Source organism: Zea mays, chromosome 2 (assembly GCF_902167145.1).
Source record: "Zea mays cultivar B73 chromosome 2, Zm-B73-REFERENCE-NAM-5.0, whole genome shotgun sequence".
Classification (NCBI taxonomy): domain Eukaryota; kingdom Viridiplantae; phylum Streptophyta; class Magnoliopsida; order Poales; family Poaceae; genus Zea; species Zea mays.
In genome coordinates, this window is record NC_050097.1 from 170,554,774 (window position 1) to 170,570,548 (window position 15,775).

The 15,775-nt window shown below is 41.8% G+C and overlaps 2 protein-coding genes across 2 annotated transcripts in view; both read left to right on the forward strand.

The window, feature by feature from the left end:
• Window positions 1-3,350: 3,350 nt before the first annotated feature.
• LOC100384390 (uncharacterized) overlaps window positions 3,351-15,775 on the forward strand; it is a 49,143-nt gene continuing 36,718 nt past the window's right edge. Inside the window, exons 1-12 of the mRNA NM_001349059.1 lie at window positions 3,351-3,425; window positions 4,271-4,536; window positions 5,429-5,598; window positions 5,692-5,908; window positions 6,261-6,604; window positions 12,343-12,522; window positions 12,633-12,771; window positions 12,867-13,015; window positions 13,828-13,939; window positions 14,439-15,037; window positions 15,149-15,272; window positions 15,392-15,672. Coding sequence (NP_001335988.1) covers window positions 3,373-3,425; window positions 4,271-4,536; window positions 5,429-5,598; window positions 5,692-5,908; window positions 6,261-6,604; window positions 12,343-12,522; window positions 12,633-12,771; window positions 12,867-13,015; window positions 13,828-13,939; window positions 14,439-15,037; window positions 15,149-15,272; window positions 15,392-15,672 — 2,634 coding nt within the window. The 5' untranslated portion in view covers window positions 3,351-3,372. The remainder of the gene's footprint in view (window positions 3,426-4,270; window positions 4,537-5,428; window positions 5,599-5,691; window positions 5,909-6,260; window positions 6,605-12,342; window positions 12,523-12,632; window positions 12,772-12,866; window positions 13,016-13,827; window positions 13,940-14,438; window positions 15,038-15,148; window positions 15,273-15,391; window positions 15,673-15,775) is intronic.
• LOC109944040 (uncharacterized) lies at window positions 6,909-11,748 on the forward strand. The gene is made up of 2 exons (XM_020548461.2): window positions 6,909-7,807; window positions 7,901-11,748. The coding sequence occupies exon 2, from the start codon at window positions 8,201-8,203 to the stop codon at window positions 9,326-9,328; it is 1,128 nt and encodes a 375-aa protein (XP_020404050.1). The 5' UTR covers window positions 6,909-7,807; window positions 7,901-8,200; the 3' UTR covers window positions 9,329-11,748.

The window sequence follows — 15,775 nt, forward strand, 5'->3', positions numbered from 1 at the left end:
TTACAAGCCGACATTCTTAGTGTTGAAAGATATTGCTATTGCAAAAGGTTCAGGAACCACAGTTGCTGTGCGTGCGAAGGCTGTTGGTGCTATTAAGTTGATGATGTCATTTGACTTTATATTTATTATGCATGTTATGAAGGAATTAATGGGGGTTACAGATTTACTCTGCAAAAAGCTACAACATAAATCTCAGGACATTGTGAATGCTATGGATGATGTTGCCACTACCAAAAGGTTGATTCAGAACCTGAGAGACCATGGTTGGGATAGACTTATTAATGATGTGACAGTATTTTGCAATAAGCACGAAATCATTATTCCAAACATGACTGAAGTATATGCGGACTACATTCGATCTCGTGCAGGGAATGAGATCACAATTGAGCATCACTAAAGATATGATATTTTCACTAGTGCAGTTGATCAACAAGCTCAAGAACTAAACCACAGGTTTAGTGAACAAGTTACATAACTTCTGATATTATGTGCTTCTTTAGATCCTAAGAATTCATTCAACTCATTGAAAATTAATGATGTGTGCTCTCTTGCTGCAAAGTTTTACCCTGCTGATTTTTCTGAGCAAGAAAGAAGTATCTTAAGGCTTCAGTTGCAACGTTATGAATTTGATGTAACTTCAAATTCGAAGTTTTAGAATTTGACAACTGTTGCTGATTTTTGTCGCTGGCTAGCAGAAACTGGGAAATCAGATGAATATTATTTGATCGACAGGTTATATACCATTTTATATTCAATTTAGTATTATTTTCTATCGGTACAGAAAAACTCATACATTTCATCAACATGTTGATTCGGCTTGTTCTAACTCTACCAGTTTCAACAGCAACGACGAAGCGTGCCTTTTCTACGATAAAACTTGTTAAGACAAGGCTTCGAAGTAGGATGGAAGATGAGTTCTTAAGAAATTGCTTAATAACTTACATCGAGAAGGAGACAACAATTCAGTTTGCAACAGATAAACTTATTGATGACTTCGATGCAATTCAAACACGCAGAGTAGCACTCAAGTAAAACATGTGAGTTCTTTTAACAATTTGTTTTGCTGAATTTAAATTATGTGAATGTAAAATTACTAAAATTTTACTTACTATGTACATACGATTGATTTGATACTTATAATTATTATTATTATTTCTTACACTACTATATACTATGGTCTTGTTGGCCTCTCCTATATCTTCTTTCTAGCTCCGCCCCTGCTCCTCTTGCCCATGCCCGTCCGCATGCTCTCGAGTTCTCGACCGTCCACGTAAGGGGAGGCTGTTGCAGGTCCGATCCGCGCAAGGGGAGGCTGTGCGCCAGCGGCATTGTTCGCTCCACGCCGTAGCCGTCCGTCCGCTCCCCCATCCAGCGCCCGTCTGCTCCTCTGCCTCTGCTTATGGACAATGTCGGCTGCTTGGAGCTTTAGACTGTCTACTCCTCTGCCTCCGCTTGGCCTAGACAGTGTTGGCTACTTGGAGGTATATTGATATTTTCCTATGTTGATATATTGATATTTCATATGTTATTTAAAACTACATTTAAACTGTTTAAAAGTTAAACTTCACCCAAACGTTTAAGTTAAACTTCACCCAACGTTTCGTTGTTTTTAATAACCTTGATAATATAAACCTATTAAACCTAATTAATCTATGATTTACTCATATGATGCTACAATAAATATTTGCTAATAATGAATTAATTAAATTTAATAAATTTGTCTCGTCATTTTATGTTTTAGCTATAGAATTAGTTTTATAATTATACTATATTTAATACTCCCATCCCACCAAGAAAGTCGTCCAACGATTCAAAATTTGTCCCGCAAAGAAAGTCGTCTCGCACCCTGACTCACCGTAGGACCCGCCATCATCTTATCCCCATCCTCTTTCTTCAATATCTCTCTCTCCCGTTCTCCACATCGGCTTTGACGGCCTAGCTTGCCCCGTTCTCGGTCTCCAAAACGACTTTGACGGCCTAGCTTGCCCCGTCCTCGGCGGCGGCGTACCCCGCACATTCGCCCAGCGGTTAAGGTGGCCCTGCCCGCGCATTGGCGGAGGCAACCCCGCTAGCACCCCAGCGGTGGAGGTAGCCCCGCGTCGACACTCGATGGTGGAGGCAGCACGACGGTGCCTAGCTCGGTCGCATCCATGGGCCGGCGGCATGGACAAGATCCACGACGACACCGACCAATGCAGGCTCGTCCTCGTCCTCCGCTGTGCTGCCTCGAGAAGCTAGTCAATGGCGTGGCGCTCGAGTTCATCGAGCCAGTCAATGGCGAGGAGGGCATGATAGTCTTTTCCATTTCCGGCTAGTTTCAGCTGTAGAGCGACAATCTTTGTGGGACGAAGGAGTACTCGTGATAGGCATCTAAATACTTAATGTAACATGTGTTAAACTTCTCTAGAACCAAACGGCCTCCTAAATCCATGATTCCACATGGGAATTATAGGAGATTGACCCAAAAAAATTAACTTGTTTTTCAATCCCATCCAAACTAAAAGACAAGAGCTCTGTTTGTTTCAACTTTTTTAGCTTCTGGCCACTAGAAGCTGCTACAGACTGTCAAACATTAAGCTTTTCAATCCGTTTATATGAAAATCACTTTAGTCAATACATCAACGTGAATACAGAATAGACCGAATCGATGCGGTGCACATGAACTAACAAATTTATAAAACAATCTAAAAAATTCATACATATTTTTTCCATCCTACTCCTATTATATAGAAAAATCCAAGTTCAAATTCATTATGTTTTAGCTGTAATAAAAAAGAACATTTTAGCCGATTTTTTAATTTAAACTTGTCAGAAATTTTATCTCTTGCTATAGGTAAAATAAATGAATTTAAACTTAAAATTTTGTATATAATTCGAGTAATATAGAAAGAATATATATGAATTTTTTAGATTTTTTTGAACTTCTTAGTTCCTGTATACCATATGTGAAAAAAACTCATGTGCATAGGATATGCATAGGATATGTTAACCCTATAATTTTTTTATGTTACTCCCTGTATAATCACCATTATATTCAGATTCCACAGAGTAAAACTCATAAAAAAAGTTGAACTGACCAAGTCCATGAAAGTCCCCTTCGCTTTCCCTTTCCCGTTCTCGCGCAAAGCCACCTTTCACTTTTCCTTGCTCCGCCTCTCCTGGGTCCCTCCCTGCCCCCCTTTCCAACTAGGGTTTATCACTGGCCGGGCTCGTCACTGCATAGAGTTCCACAAGCTTCGCGGGGCGATGGTGTCGCCGCCGGCCTTTGCGGCGGCGGTCGCGGTGGTGGCCGTGCTGCTATGCGCCTCGGCTGCCGCCAACCCCGCAGGCGGGCCCCACATGGCGGACCTGAGCGTGCTGTTGCCCCCGCGGATGACAAAGCCTGTCGAGTACCGTCTCATCGGCGGGGATGGATGCTTCTCCTGGTATTCTTCTGTAGCCGTCCTTTGCCCACATTTTTTTGCTTCGGTGCTCTGCGTGATCGCTCGCTGTGGAGTGCCGTTCTGCGACATGCGTTGCTCCGTTGGTTTCGTGGAGTGTCTCCACGTTTGGTTGTTGCTACAGCTTGTAATTATGGATGGTTTATGTTTCGTGATTTGCTCCATGCTCTTGCTTGCTTCAGACAGTGGCCCTGATGTGAACCATGGTGAACCCACAGGATAGCAGTTTGGCCATGGTTAGGGCTTTTGGGGAACTGAAGTTGTACCCTTTTACTTGGAGTAGTTGATTTTCCATGTTTGTAGCTTGGGCATGACGCTAAATCTGTTATGTTGACCTTTAATTAAGTTAGGTATGCAGCCTGCAGGCAACCAGTAGGTGTCTGGTCTCTTGGTCAAGGTCGATTTTTGTTGTAAGCATAAGTCACAAATGTTTTTGTGCTCGCCCGTGCATGTGCATGTTGTAAGGGTTATTACCTCTTTTTTCTCTTAATACAAATATGCACAACTCTTTTCTGTGTTCGAGAAAGCCAGTGTCTACACTAGATCAGAATTTGGGATGCACATCACATTTTCAGGGCGATAGTCACCCGTGCTTAGTTGTTTGATTCTGTATCTGTAAATGTTTTATTTAGTAGCAATGTACTTCAAGTATGTAGAATCATCTGGTCAGTTGAATCATTTTACTTATGCATGGATGTATAGGGAGCGCAAGTTTTTTCCCCACAAATTAGAAACTGTTCTAGTACCATGCTTCTGTCCTACTTATGGAGACGGGGAGTTCCCATTTCACAATGTTAAGAGGGTAATGCCTTTGTTTTCTTTGTTTACAGGTCATGGGATCATCATGACCTTATTTCAGTTAAACCAGAGTATAATGATAGCAGCAGATGCTCGACTAGTGCTCGTTTGGCATCAATTGCCCCATACTCTGGCCGGAGGGAGACTTCTGTCTATGCGACTGATATCATCAGTGGAATCACGATACACTGCAAAGTATTCGTAGACAAGATCTCCCGGATCAGTATTTTCCACCATGCTGTTAAAATTGATCTAGATGAAATTGCTACATTACGTATACATGCCTTCGATGATGAAGGTAATTCATATGAACCTTTTGTATCTTTCATTCTTACGTTATGAAATTGACATAGTACATATAAACAGTGATACTGCTTTTTCTATCTAGTACTTGGGTTCATTGTTTGTAGATCATCAGTTTACATCACATTTTGTTCCCTTCTTTTCTGGTTCTTATTTCTTAATGCCCCGAAGTCGTTGTTGACCTAAGAGCTTCCTTTTGGAACACTTTTAGATTTAGTAAGCCTTTTTTCCAGTCAGGCATAGCCGTTTAGAACCAAAAAAAGTTGGGGTAGGCTAGAGATGAAACCATCTATGAACCACAAACAAAAAGGGGAAAATTTATATACAAAACTACTGTTTCCACTGTTCACAACTTCTAAATGGTAAACAAAGGCGAACCATGTCGTTTAGGCCCTAAGCGGTGAATTATATTGTTAGGCCGTTTAAACCCTTTTAAACCGTTAAAAGCCGTTTTAGTCAGAATCGATTAAACATGATTAAATGAGCTAAATGGACATTTAATTTGCCATTTACTCAATGAGAGGATCAGAGGATTACAACTACCACACTTGGTACCCAACTAATTAACACCGTAAGTACATAGGTGCAGTGGGATTTAGTTTTCTTCCAAAAAATCATTTGGTAGAATACTTATATTTTACATGCATAAATATGCATACTTTCTAGCATGTTTGAATTCTAAATACATTAATATGTATATTTTAGTGTTGCTATACAAAATCGTTTAAGCCATTAGCTCCATTTAAACACCATAAAAAATGGCCTAAATGCTAAGCAAAGGATGACCAACTGTTTACCATTTAGCGTTTAGGATAACTCTGCTATTTTCCTGGCATTGCTATATTTTCTTATTTTAGCATACTTAATTTGGTTCCTTTTGGGTTTAGAAAATGTGTTCTCGACATTGGTGGGCTTGCAGTTTTTGTGGCACCTTACCCCGAGGTTGGTTGATAACAGTAGCCATCATCTTATTCGTATTCCACTGAAAGAAACACATTTGAGTGACTGTGGTGGCTTCTGCGGTGATATGAATATTCGGTTTGAGCTAGAAGACAAGGTAAACTGTTTGTGTGCTTGTTTTCCAATTACATTTACCACTCTTCAGTATGGAAGAATACATATTTTGAATTTTCTTGCTGTACTTGTGCAGAATCTTGGTTCAGATTTCTCTGTGGTGAAGGGTATTGAGATTGGCCAAGAGGTTGTTAAAGCTCAGTTGTTTGAGCCTCAGTTTGAACATGTGATTGACACAATCACATTAACTGTTGCTGAATCCATGTCACTAGAGCCATCATCACCAGTTCTCGTGACTGTTGGTGTTTTGGTGAAGTTTAAACTCAAGGTATTCCGACAGAAAGTTGCTCAAGGTACCTTCTCTAACAGATCAAGTTCTGTCATTATTTGACATTGAATTCTCTGAACAATGAAACTAACCTAACTGTGTTCACTGATGAAACTGCATTATGGTCTCCTGTTATATGCTATATATCAGAGAAGAAACACAATAGATGAATAATTAACACAAAACACATTGTATTCATATTCAGGGAAAAATGAATCTTTTTTATGTCATCAGAGCTAAAATATCCAGTTTTAGATTCTGTTTTATGGTATGACATATTATTTTATCTCATTGCTATATCTTTTCTACCTGTGTTTTCTTTAGTGCATCTGGTGCTGAAAGCTAACCGATCCTCTCCATTTCTACCTTTTCACTAGTGGTTAAATTACCATCACAATATCATCGCTGGTATGCGACAAACTCTTCTGTGGCCCAAGTGGATTCCTTGGGTATCTTGCATGCATTGAGTCTAGGGTTTACTAAGGTGGTTGTTGAAGACACAAGAGTTTCTGGTCATGAACAAGTATCATCTCTACATGTTGTTATTCCACGGACACTTTTCCTTTATCTGGTCCCTATTATGGATGATTCTGCCCATCTTCATGGGATTACAAACATTCCATCCTCAAAAGTATGGTATGTTTATCCTGGAAGAAAATACATGGTCCTTGCCAAAGCTTTTGCAGAGGGATTTGATGCTAGGGAAATATATATTACAGAGGTACTATTCATATGATGAATTTGATTACTTGTTCTCTTACTATATGTTACTTATATCTGATATGCAGATACTACAGATGTCATTTGATATGTAGGAAAATTCTTGGAAATTATTTCAAGGTTGATTTGTGGATGACGTGTAGAACTACAAGCACACATTTCTTAAATTCCATCAACCAGCATGTGCTTCATGATGCAAGGGCAGACCTGGTGCAGTGGTGAGAGCTGTCTCACTGAGTCATCAGGTTGCGGGTTCGAAGCAGCTTCTCCACATTTGTGGGATCCCTTCCCCAGACCCCACTCATCTAGGAGCCTCTAGCACCGGGTCTGGACTTTTTTTAATCATTATGCGCTTCATGATATGCAGCGAGCAGGAGGCGTGTTAGTATCCTATGTGTTCAGGAGACAAAATGGAAGGGGCAAAAAGCGAAGGAGGTGGAGAACACTGGTTTCAAACTTTGGTACTCAGGAACAGTGGCAAACAAAAATGGAGTAGGTATCCTGATTGATAAGACCCTCAAGGATGGAGTGGTGGACGTCAAAAGACAGGGAGATAGGATTATCCTAGTCAAACTAGTTTTGGGGGATGTAGTCTTGAACATTATAAGTGCATATGCCCCTCAGGTTGGTCTCAGTGAGAGCGAGAAGAGGAAGTTCTGGATCAGTACCCATAGGGATAAACAAGCTAAAATTGCGAGGACGAAGTGGTGAAAACTCAAAGGGGAGACATCCAAAGTTTTTAGGGAAAGAGTTTTGTGGAGGGCGCTTGGATTGAAGAAGATGCAAACAACATGTGGGTGAAGATGGCAACTTGTGTTAGGAAGGCGGAGTCAGAGGTGTTTGGAGTGACCAAAGGGAGTAGCGGTGAACCTAAGGATACTTGGTGGTGGACCGAGGATGTTCAAAAGGCAATAAAGGAGAAGAAAGAATGTTACAGGAGCTTGTTCCATGACAGGAGCGCGGTCAACATAGAGAGGTATAAGGTGGCAAAGAAGACTGCAAAGCGAGCTGTGAGTGAGGCAAAGGGTCGAGCCTATGACGATCTTTATCGAAGACTAAGTACAAAGGAAGGGGAGAAGGATGTCTATAAGATAGCTAGGATTCGGGAAAGTAAGACGAGGGACCTCAACCAAGTTAAATGTATTAAGGATGAGATGGATCAACTCTTGGTGAAAGGACAAGACATCAAACAGAGGTGACAGAGGTATTTTGACAATCTTTTCAACAGTGAGAATGAGACTATGGACACCCAATTGGATGACTCCTTTGATGATTTAAATAGATGCTTTGTATGCAGGATCCAAGAATCAGAGGTCAAAGAAGCTTTAAAGAGGATGAAAGGGGGCAAGGCAATGGACCCAGATGGTATTCCAATAGAGGTGAAAATGCCTTGGGGATATTGCTACCGTTTGGCTAACCAAGTTGTTCAACCATATTTTTTCAATCAAACAAGATGCCCGATGAGTGGAGGAATACATTAGTACCAATCTTCAAGAACAAGGGAGATATTCAAAGCTGTACGAACTATCGAGGGATTAAGCTCATGAGCCACACTATGAAGCTATGAGAGAGAGTTATTGAGCATCGCCTGAGAGGAATGATGCATATCACCATGAATCAATTTGGATTCATGCCTGTAAGGTCAACCATGGAAGTAGTTTTCTTAATAAGGCAGGTCATGGAGCGATATAAGGAGCAGAAGGACTTGCACATGGTTTTTATCGACTTGGAAAAGGTCTATGATAAAATACCTAGGAATCTCATGTGGTGGGCATTGGATAAGTATAAAGTCTCAACAAAGTATGTTATGCTCATCAAGGACATGTATGACAAGGTTGTGACTAGCGTCCGAATAACTGATGGTGATACAAATGTTTTTACGATTAACATAATACTACATAAAGGTTCAACTTTGAGCCCTTATCTATTTGCCTTAGTGATAGATGAGGTCACGAGGGATATACAAGGAGATATCCCTTGGTGTATGCTTTTCGTTGATGATGTAGTTTTAGTAGATGAAAGCCGGGAAGGAGTAAATAGAAAGCTAGAGTTATGGCGTCAGACCCTAGAGTCAAAAGGATTTAGAATTAGCAGGACCAAAACTGAGTATATGAGATGTGACTTTGATACTACAGTTAGTGAGGATGGAGATGTAAGTTTGGGAGGCCAAGTAGTACCAAAGGACACCTTTTGTTATTTGGGATCGTTGGTACAGAGAGATGGTGATATTGATGAAGATGTTAGCCATAGAATCAAAGCGGGGTGGATGAAATGGCGTCAAGCATCGGAAATCCTATGCGACAAGAGAGTGCCACATAAGTTGAAAGACAAGTTCTACAGGACAGCGATTAGGCCTGCTATGTTATATGGGGCTGAGTGTTGGCAAACTAAGAGACGACATATCCAACAACTAAGTGTGGCTAATATGCATATGTTGCGTTGGATATGTGGACACACAAGATTGGACCGAGTGAGAAACAATGACATACATGATTGGCTAGGAGTAGCGCCAATTGAAGAAAAGCTTATTCAACACCGGTTGAGATGTTTTGGGCATGTCCACCGGAGACCCCCAGAGGCACCGGTGCATAGAGGCATTATAAGACGGGACAATAATGTGAAGAGAGGTAGGGGTCGATCAAACTTTACATGGGAGGAGGCAATCAAAAGGGACTTGAAGGAATGGAATATCCCAATGGAGTTGTGTTTGGATAGAAATGCTTGAAAAGAAGCTATCCACATGCCCGAACCGTGATTAGGCCTTTTTCCTTTTAGTGCTGTTAAAACTTTTCCCCTCCTCTTTCTCTCTTTCTCTTTTTGGTGACATCTTGTTGGGTTTCAACTCTAGCTACCCCAACTTGCTTGGGACTAAAAGGCTATGTTGATGTTGATGATGTATGTGCTTCATGATGCAAGGAAAAAGATAAAAAAACTCGACCTGCGGGGGGTAAGACAGCCCCCGGGCATTGTATTAAGAAGAAGACCTTCTCACACAGGTCGAGAAAACCCCCGAACCCTTGCCCCACCCATACACAGCAGCATCGAAGCCCATGTGAGGACCACGACCGGGGCTGAGCCTTAGACCTGTGCTTTGGCGTGGGACAGACGAGGGGATTTTTTAACCACAGCCTGAAATTCGCTCCCACGGGGAGTCGAACCCAGGACTTGAGGAGTGCTACTCAGACCACCTAACCAACTCAGCTAGAGGTCCTTTCGCTGCAAGGAAAAAGATAGTTCCATCCGATTTGTAGTATTAAGCGCAAAAGCTCAAACGAACAAAAAATGCGGCCAACCTAGGATGTAAGAGGAACAAGATGGTGTTGTAAACCCTGTTCTTAAGGCGTCGCCTAGGCGTCCAGACGGAGGTCCAACGCCTAGGCGCCTTGTCCGCCTACCTCGCCTAGGCGCCGCCTAGGCGTCCAGGCGGTGGTCAAACGCCTTGGCTCGCCTTACCGCTTTAAAAACCATGGTTGTAAATAAGAAGAAATAAGCACCAAATTCAAGTCAAAAAGGCCTTCAACCTAGGGTGTGGTGTGGTGGGGGGCTATATGCACAAACCTTCTACCAACGAAATTAGTTTCAGTTGCTAACACTCGAACAAACACGACCTAAGCATGATTACATTTCTATTTACATGCAATGTTGTGTTCGTTGTTCTACTAATTAGTGTGCATATCTTAATATCTTAAGCTTTTAGATTACATAGGGCATCACTATTTGCTACCTCAAGATGTTTAATTACCACATTACCTTGGTGCTTCAAGATATCTGGCGCAGTTTTGTATGAAACTTGTGCAATGCATGATACATAAAATAATTACATAATTTGAGCAGTTTGTTAGAGGTTATTTTTTAGGTTGCCATATGTTGTTGTGGCGGTTACTGCAGTGGCTAGTGTTGAGGGAGCACAAGGAGGCTGGCCGAGGGCCTTGCCCGCAACCAAGCAAGAGGAAAGGGTTTACTTCTTAATTCTGGCTTGATTAGATTGATACGTCTCCTCTTTTTATATAGAGAGGCTTACTTGACCCCTAAGCAAGCGATCCTTATCTTTTACTTGACCCTAAGCAAGCGATTCTTATATCCTAATTTACCCCTAAGCAAGCGATCCTTATCCTAACCAAATTAATCTAACTTCTCTTTCCCAACAAACCGAACTAATCTAAAATCTCTTTCCTAACAAACCAATCTAATATGTTCGACACTCTTGCCATAACACTACTGCACCCTTCCACCAGCACAACTCGTCCTCGAGCTGTGCTGGTGGCCATGGTTGCAGATGTCAGTGTTTCCCTGGAAATGTGGGGCTTAAACGAGCACCATCCAGGCGATGGAATTGCATGCGTACAACTACCTCGATCCCATGGTGTAGTATGGTGGGTGTTGAGACAGAGAGTGGTCACAACGATGGCTAGTGAGACGCCCTTGTGGAGGTCGGTGACGAAATGCGGCGGTGCTATGCAGTGCGTGCTTGCAAGGAATCTCATACCTTCTCGCTGGATGGCTGCTGGTCTGTGCCACACTGGGAAGTCCGTGAAGCTGAGGTACCTCAGAGGACAGAACTTGTGCCTTGGAGGGCGGGACAAGTGCCCCGAGGGCCGGAAGAGTTGCCTGAGGGTCTATGTAGGAGTTGCCCCGAGGGTCGACGGAAGAGGTGCCTTGAGGGGCGGAACAAGTGCCTCGGGGGGCGAAACGCGAAACAAGTGCTCTGGAGGTCTGAAGAGTTGCCTCGAGGGCTGAGAGAGTTGTCACGAGAGGCGGCACACGAGGTGCCTTGGTGTACGGCACAAGAATTGTTCTGAGGGCTAGGCGAGATATATGCCCTGAAGGTTGGAACAGGTGCCACATGCCAGAACAGGTGCCTAGAGGATTGGGACATGTGCCCTAGTGAGTGAATGCTGCCCATGGAAGAACTGCTCACATTAGCCGAGCCAGTTCAGGAGGTCCTCCTTGTCGTCGTAGGTGGAGAAGAACAGAACGTTGTTGTTCCGTACCCCATCATCCCATAGGGAAAGCCTTGGGGTATGGCGCCTGCTGATGAGGATGCTTGGTGGCTCCCCACGTATGGAACTAGAGGTGGAGGCACGATGGTGGCAGAGGTAAGTGTGGGCGCGATTGACGTTTTGGTGGAGGTCGCCGATATGTTGCCATACCCCAGCAGCATGTAGGTAAAGCCAAGCGGGTAGACGACGAAAGAGGCGACAGACTGCCGAGCATCGAAGGTAGCGAGCCCTGTGGACTGTTGGGCGTTTATGGTGATTGATCATGTAGAGAGCGATGCTGCACGATAATGCACTAGAAGTCCCTGTCGGCGTGCTAGGGTCGGGCATGGCAGGGGAGGCGTGGAGTCGATGGTGGTTGCCGCGGCGGAGGAGACCACCGGGTTGTTGTCGTCGTGTTCCGACATCGCTGATACTAGATTGTTGTGGTGGTTATGGTTGTGGCTAGTGTTTTGGGAGCGCAAGGAGGCCGGCCGGGGGCCTTGCCCGTGGTCGAGGGAAGAGTTTTACTTCTTAATTTTTGCTTGATTAGATTGATACATCTTCTCTTCTTAAGTTCGTATATAGAGAGGCTTGCTTGACTCCTAACTCCCTAAGCAAGCGATCCTTATCTCTTACTTGACCCTTAAGAAAGCGATCCTTATCCTAACCAAATTAATCTAATCTGTTCGGCACTCTACTTGCCGTAACATCTGTACTGCAACCTTTTCTGTTCATTAATTATTTTTTCTTTGGCTGATAGGAAAATGAGCTTAAACTGGAGAGTAGTACCATGGAATTCTGGAACTTATCGCAGGTGCCAGACAGTTCTACAAGTTCCTATGAAGTGCAAACTTCTAGATTGTTAAGTCCTATTTTCCAGGGGCAAGGGCATTTAGATGCTTCCTTAACTTACCTAACGGGGGCATCTGGACCAACAAAGGTACATCCAACTCATGTGTGCATTTTTTTGGTGCATTGTTTAGCAGAGACTATTAGGATGACATTGTCATTACGGTTTGCTGATCACCTGATTGATGCATGCAATATTAGGTGCTCAAGCTTGTGCAAGAAGTTAATGTTTGTAGTAAGGTGAAGGCATTCTGGGATGAAGGATTGGAGAACTCCAACGTTATTTACCTGCCCTGGGTTCCTGGAGTTCACCAGGAAGTTGAAATGATGGCAATTGGAGGTTGGTTATTGTAGTATACTGATATCTGCATATTTTTTTCCCACTTTTAGTTTGTAATTTGAGTAGTTTTATATTGTCTTTGCATTCATATGAAGGGTGTGGTAAGACGCTGGATGACTACAAGTTATTTTCCTCTGATGAGGATGTTGCTTCTGTGTCTGATTCCCGTATCGTGCGTGCAAAAAAGCCTGGTCAAGCTGTCATCCGAGTAGTTTCTGCTTTCGATTTCTTGAATTTTGATGAGGTTTGTCTATCTAATTTTCTTTTTAAATACTTATCCTTCCTGAGGTCTTTACCTAGTTGACATGATATGAAGAGTGACACATGTTATTCCTAGAGATCATCTATAGAACCACTTATTATGTTGTGCTGAGTTACTGGTGATGTGTAAGGTTTAAATTTAAACTTCAAAATTTCTACTATTTAGTGCTGATCACTATAACAATAACTTCTTACAGAATGACCAGTTGACCACTTCCTTTTATTTTTTCTCTTGCCCTTGGACTTCTGAACCTTATGCATATCTAGCATATGTGCACCTTTTTCTGTTACAATTGTTTGTTTGAGGCCTTTATTCTTGGGCAAAGCATATTATGACACCTTCCTTTAATTATCAGATAGATACATTGAAGTTACTGGATCCATGTTTTCCACAAGTGTATATCTGCACCAACTCCCGAAAAGAAAAAAAACCCATACTTGCATAGTCTACTGTGCCTTCATTCACATTTTCAGTTCACTGAACGTGCATACATGGTTGATTGATTACTGTCCTTTTTGTAGTTTCATTCTGGGTTCATTTTATTTCATGGTTCATGACAGTCCTGTTTCATTATTCTACTTTTTTGAGCCATTGGCAATTTTGCCATTACCATTTGTGGGCTTTGCCAGTATGCCATCGGACCCACAAATCATACACAAATGGCATAATAACGGACAACCAAAATTGAGAGTGGCGAAATGGCTTTTAGTGGAAGTCTTCCTTTACATTAATAATATTCCGTTTCCACAAATTTCAGACTCCTGGTAGCTCATTTTGTTTTTTTGGCAATGTAGGTAATTGTTGAAGTTTCCATTCCTTCAGTACTGTCTATCTTGCCAATCTTTCCTGTGGAGGTGCCTGTTGGAACACGACTTCATTCTGCTGCAGTGTTAAAAACATCTGCTGGTGCGTTTGCCAAAAAAGAAACATATGGTGGTTCATGCAAGTTGAATTTGATGTCACTCCTTTGTTACAAATCAGATGAAGTTTAGCTTGTGCCTTACAAAATGGCATTAGTACACGAATGGAAAGTAGCTTGTGTCTTACAAAATGACATTAGTACAAGAATGCTAGGTTTTGGAGTACTACTCTCATACCAATGCTTCTGCTGTCAACTCTCTCTTGTTCTGTCCTCATCCTCAGCAAATAGCATAATTTATTCAGGGATTCAAATCAGACTTCGTCTTTTTCTTACAAGAAGAAAGAAGCTTATGTTAAACTTATCCATTTTTGTGTAGCATCTGAATTACTAATTAATTATTTTTGCCTTCAAACTGTTATGTTCTAAATGAGCTTTCACCATTTCTCTCTGCAGGACACCCATTCTCACAATGTAACCATTTTAATGCTTTTATGCCTTCAAACTGTTATGTTCTAAATGAGCTATCACCGTTTCTCTCTGCAGGACACCCATTCTCACAATGTACCCATTTTAATGCTTTTATAAGGTGGAGTCTACTATCCGAGGATGAGGCCTTTCACATTCTTAACACCGCTGAGGCCTCAAGCATCGACGACATAAAACATAATTCTGGTTATTGGGGACAAAATGGCAATCCTTGTGCCTGGGTCTCTCTGAGTGCATTTGCTGCTGGCAGATCAACAATAGTTGCAACATTTGCTGTTGATTCAGATTCAGATATTGAGACATTTGGTGGACCCATTTCTCTGGAGGCAACTTCAAAAATTTCTGCATATTATCCTCTTGTAGTTCTCCAAGGGGGGAATGGAAATCATTTTGGTGGGTACTGGTTTGACTTATCTGGAATTCATAGTAGGATTAAGAACATGGATAACAACTCTCCCAAGGAGCTGTACTTAGTTCCTGGATCAACAATGGATGTCCTTATCTTCGGAGGACCTGAGCGTTGGGACCAAGTTATTGATTTTGTTGAAACAGTTGATGTTATTGATCCATCCAAAAATCATATTATTAGTTCTACCGCTGTGAAGAAACTATCTAGTGGACTATATCGAGTATCTTGCCTAAGCAAAGTGAGCTATGTAAGTACTTCAAATGGATCTTTGCATTTTTGTTTATGAACTGCGTATTGCAATATATTCTGGTGAATTGATTCACTGAAATATATTTAATTTAATTCACTTTTTTTTTAGAAATTGCTGTTTTCACGTGGGAACATGGTTGGTAAAGATCATCCTGTGCCTGCAATTTCCAAATCAGAGTTCACTGTTATTTGTGACTTCCCATCAGAAATAACATTGATAGCAAATGAAAATGGTACTTTCTTGTTCTTTTCATTAAAATTCAGTTTAATAATCCTTAAAAGTTCAACATGTCCATGTTGAAAGTTTTTGTACTGTTCCCAGCCTACTAAATGGTTTCCGTTGACTGTACAGAAAACCGACTTGATATATTGGAAGCTGCTAGGAAAGCTGACCGTGGTCCAGATAGATTGCAAGCATCACCCATTGTAATCTCCAACGGAAGAAATATACGTCTAGCTGCTGCGAGTATACATGTAAATGGAAGATTTTTCGCTAATTCATCTTCTCTTCGCTTGAAATGGGAAGCCACTGGATGTGAAGGGCTTGCTTACTTTGAAGAAACCAAATCTGTTGAAATGCTTGATGAGTCAGCTTGGGAGAGATCTCTTGTCCTACAGAATTCTACAGGAGTGGTCAGTATAGTTTATATCATAAGTTGCATTGTATTGAACTTTGGTTTCTTTAATTACTCGTCCAAAAATGAATGCAATTCTTACTTCCCGACAAGTCAAACAG

Bases quoted from the DNA above. Each gene is read 5' to 3' on its own strand.
- LOC109944040 (XM_020548461.2), top strand. From the start codon at position 8,201: ATGATGCATATCACCATGAATCAATTTGGATTCATGCCTGTAAGGTCA.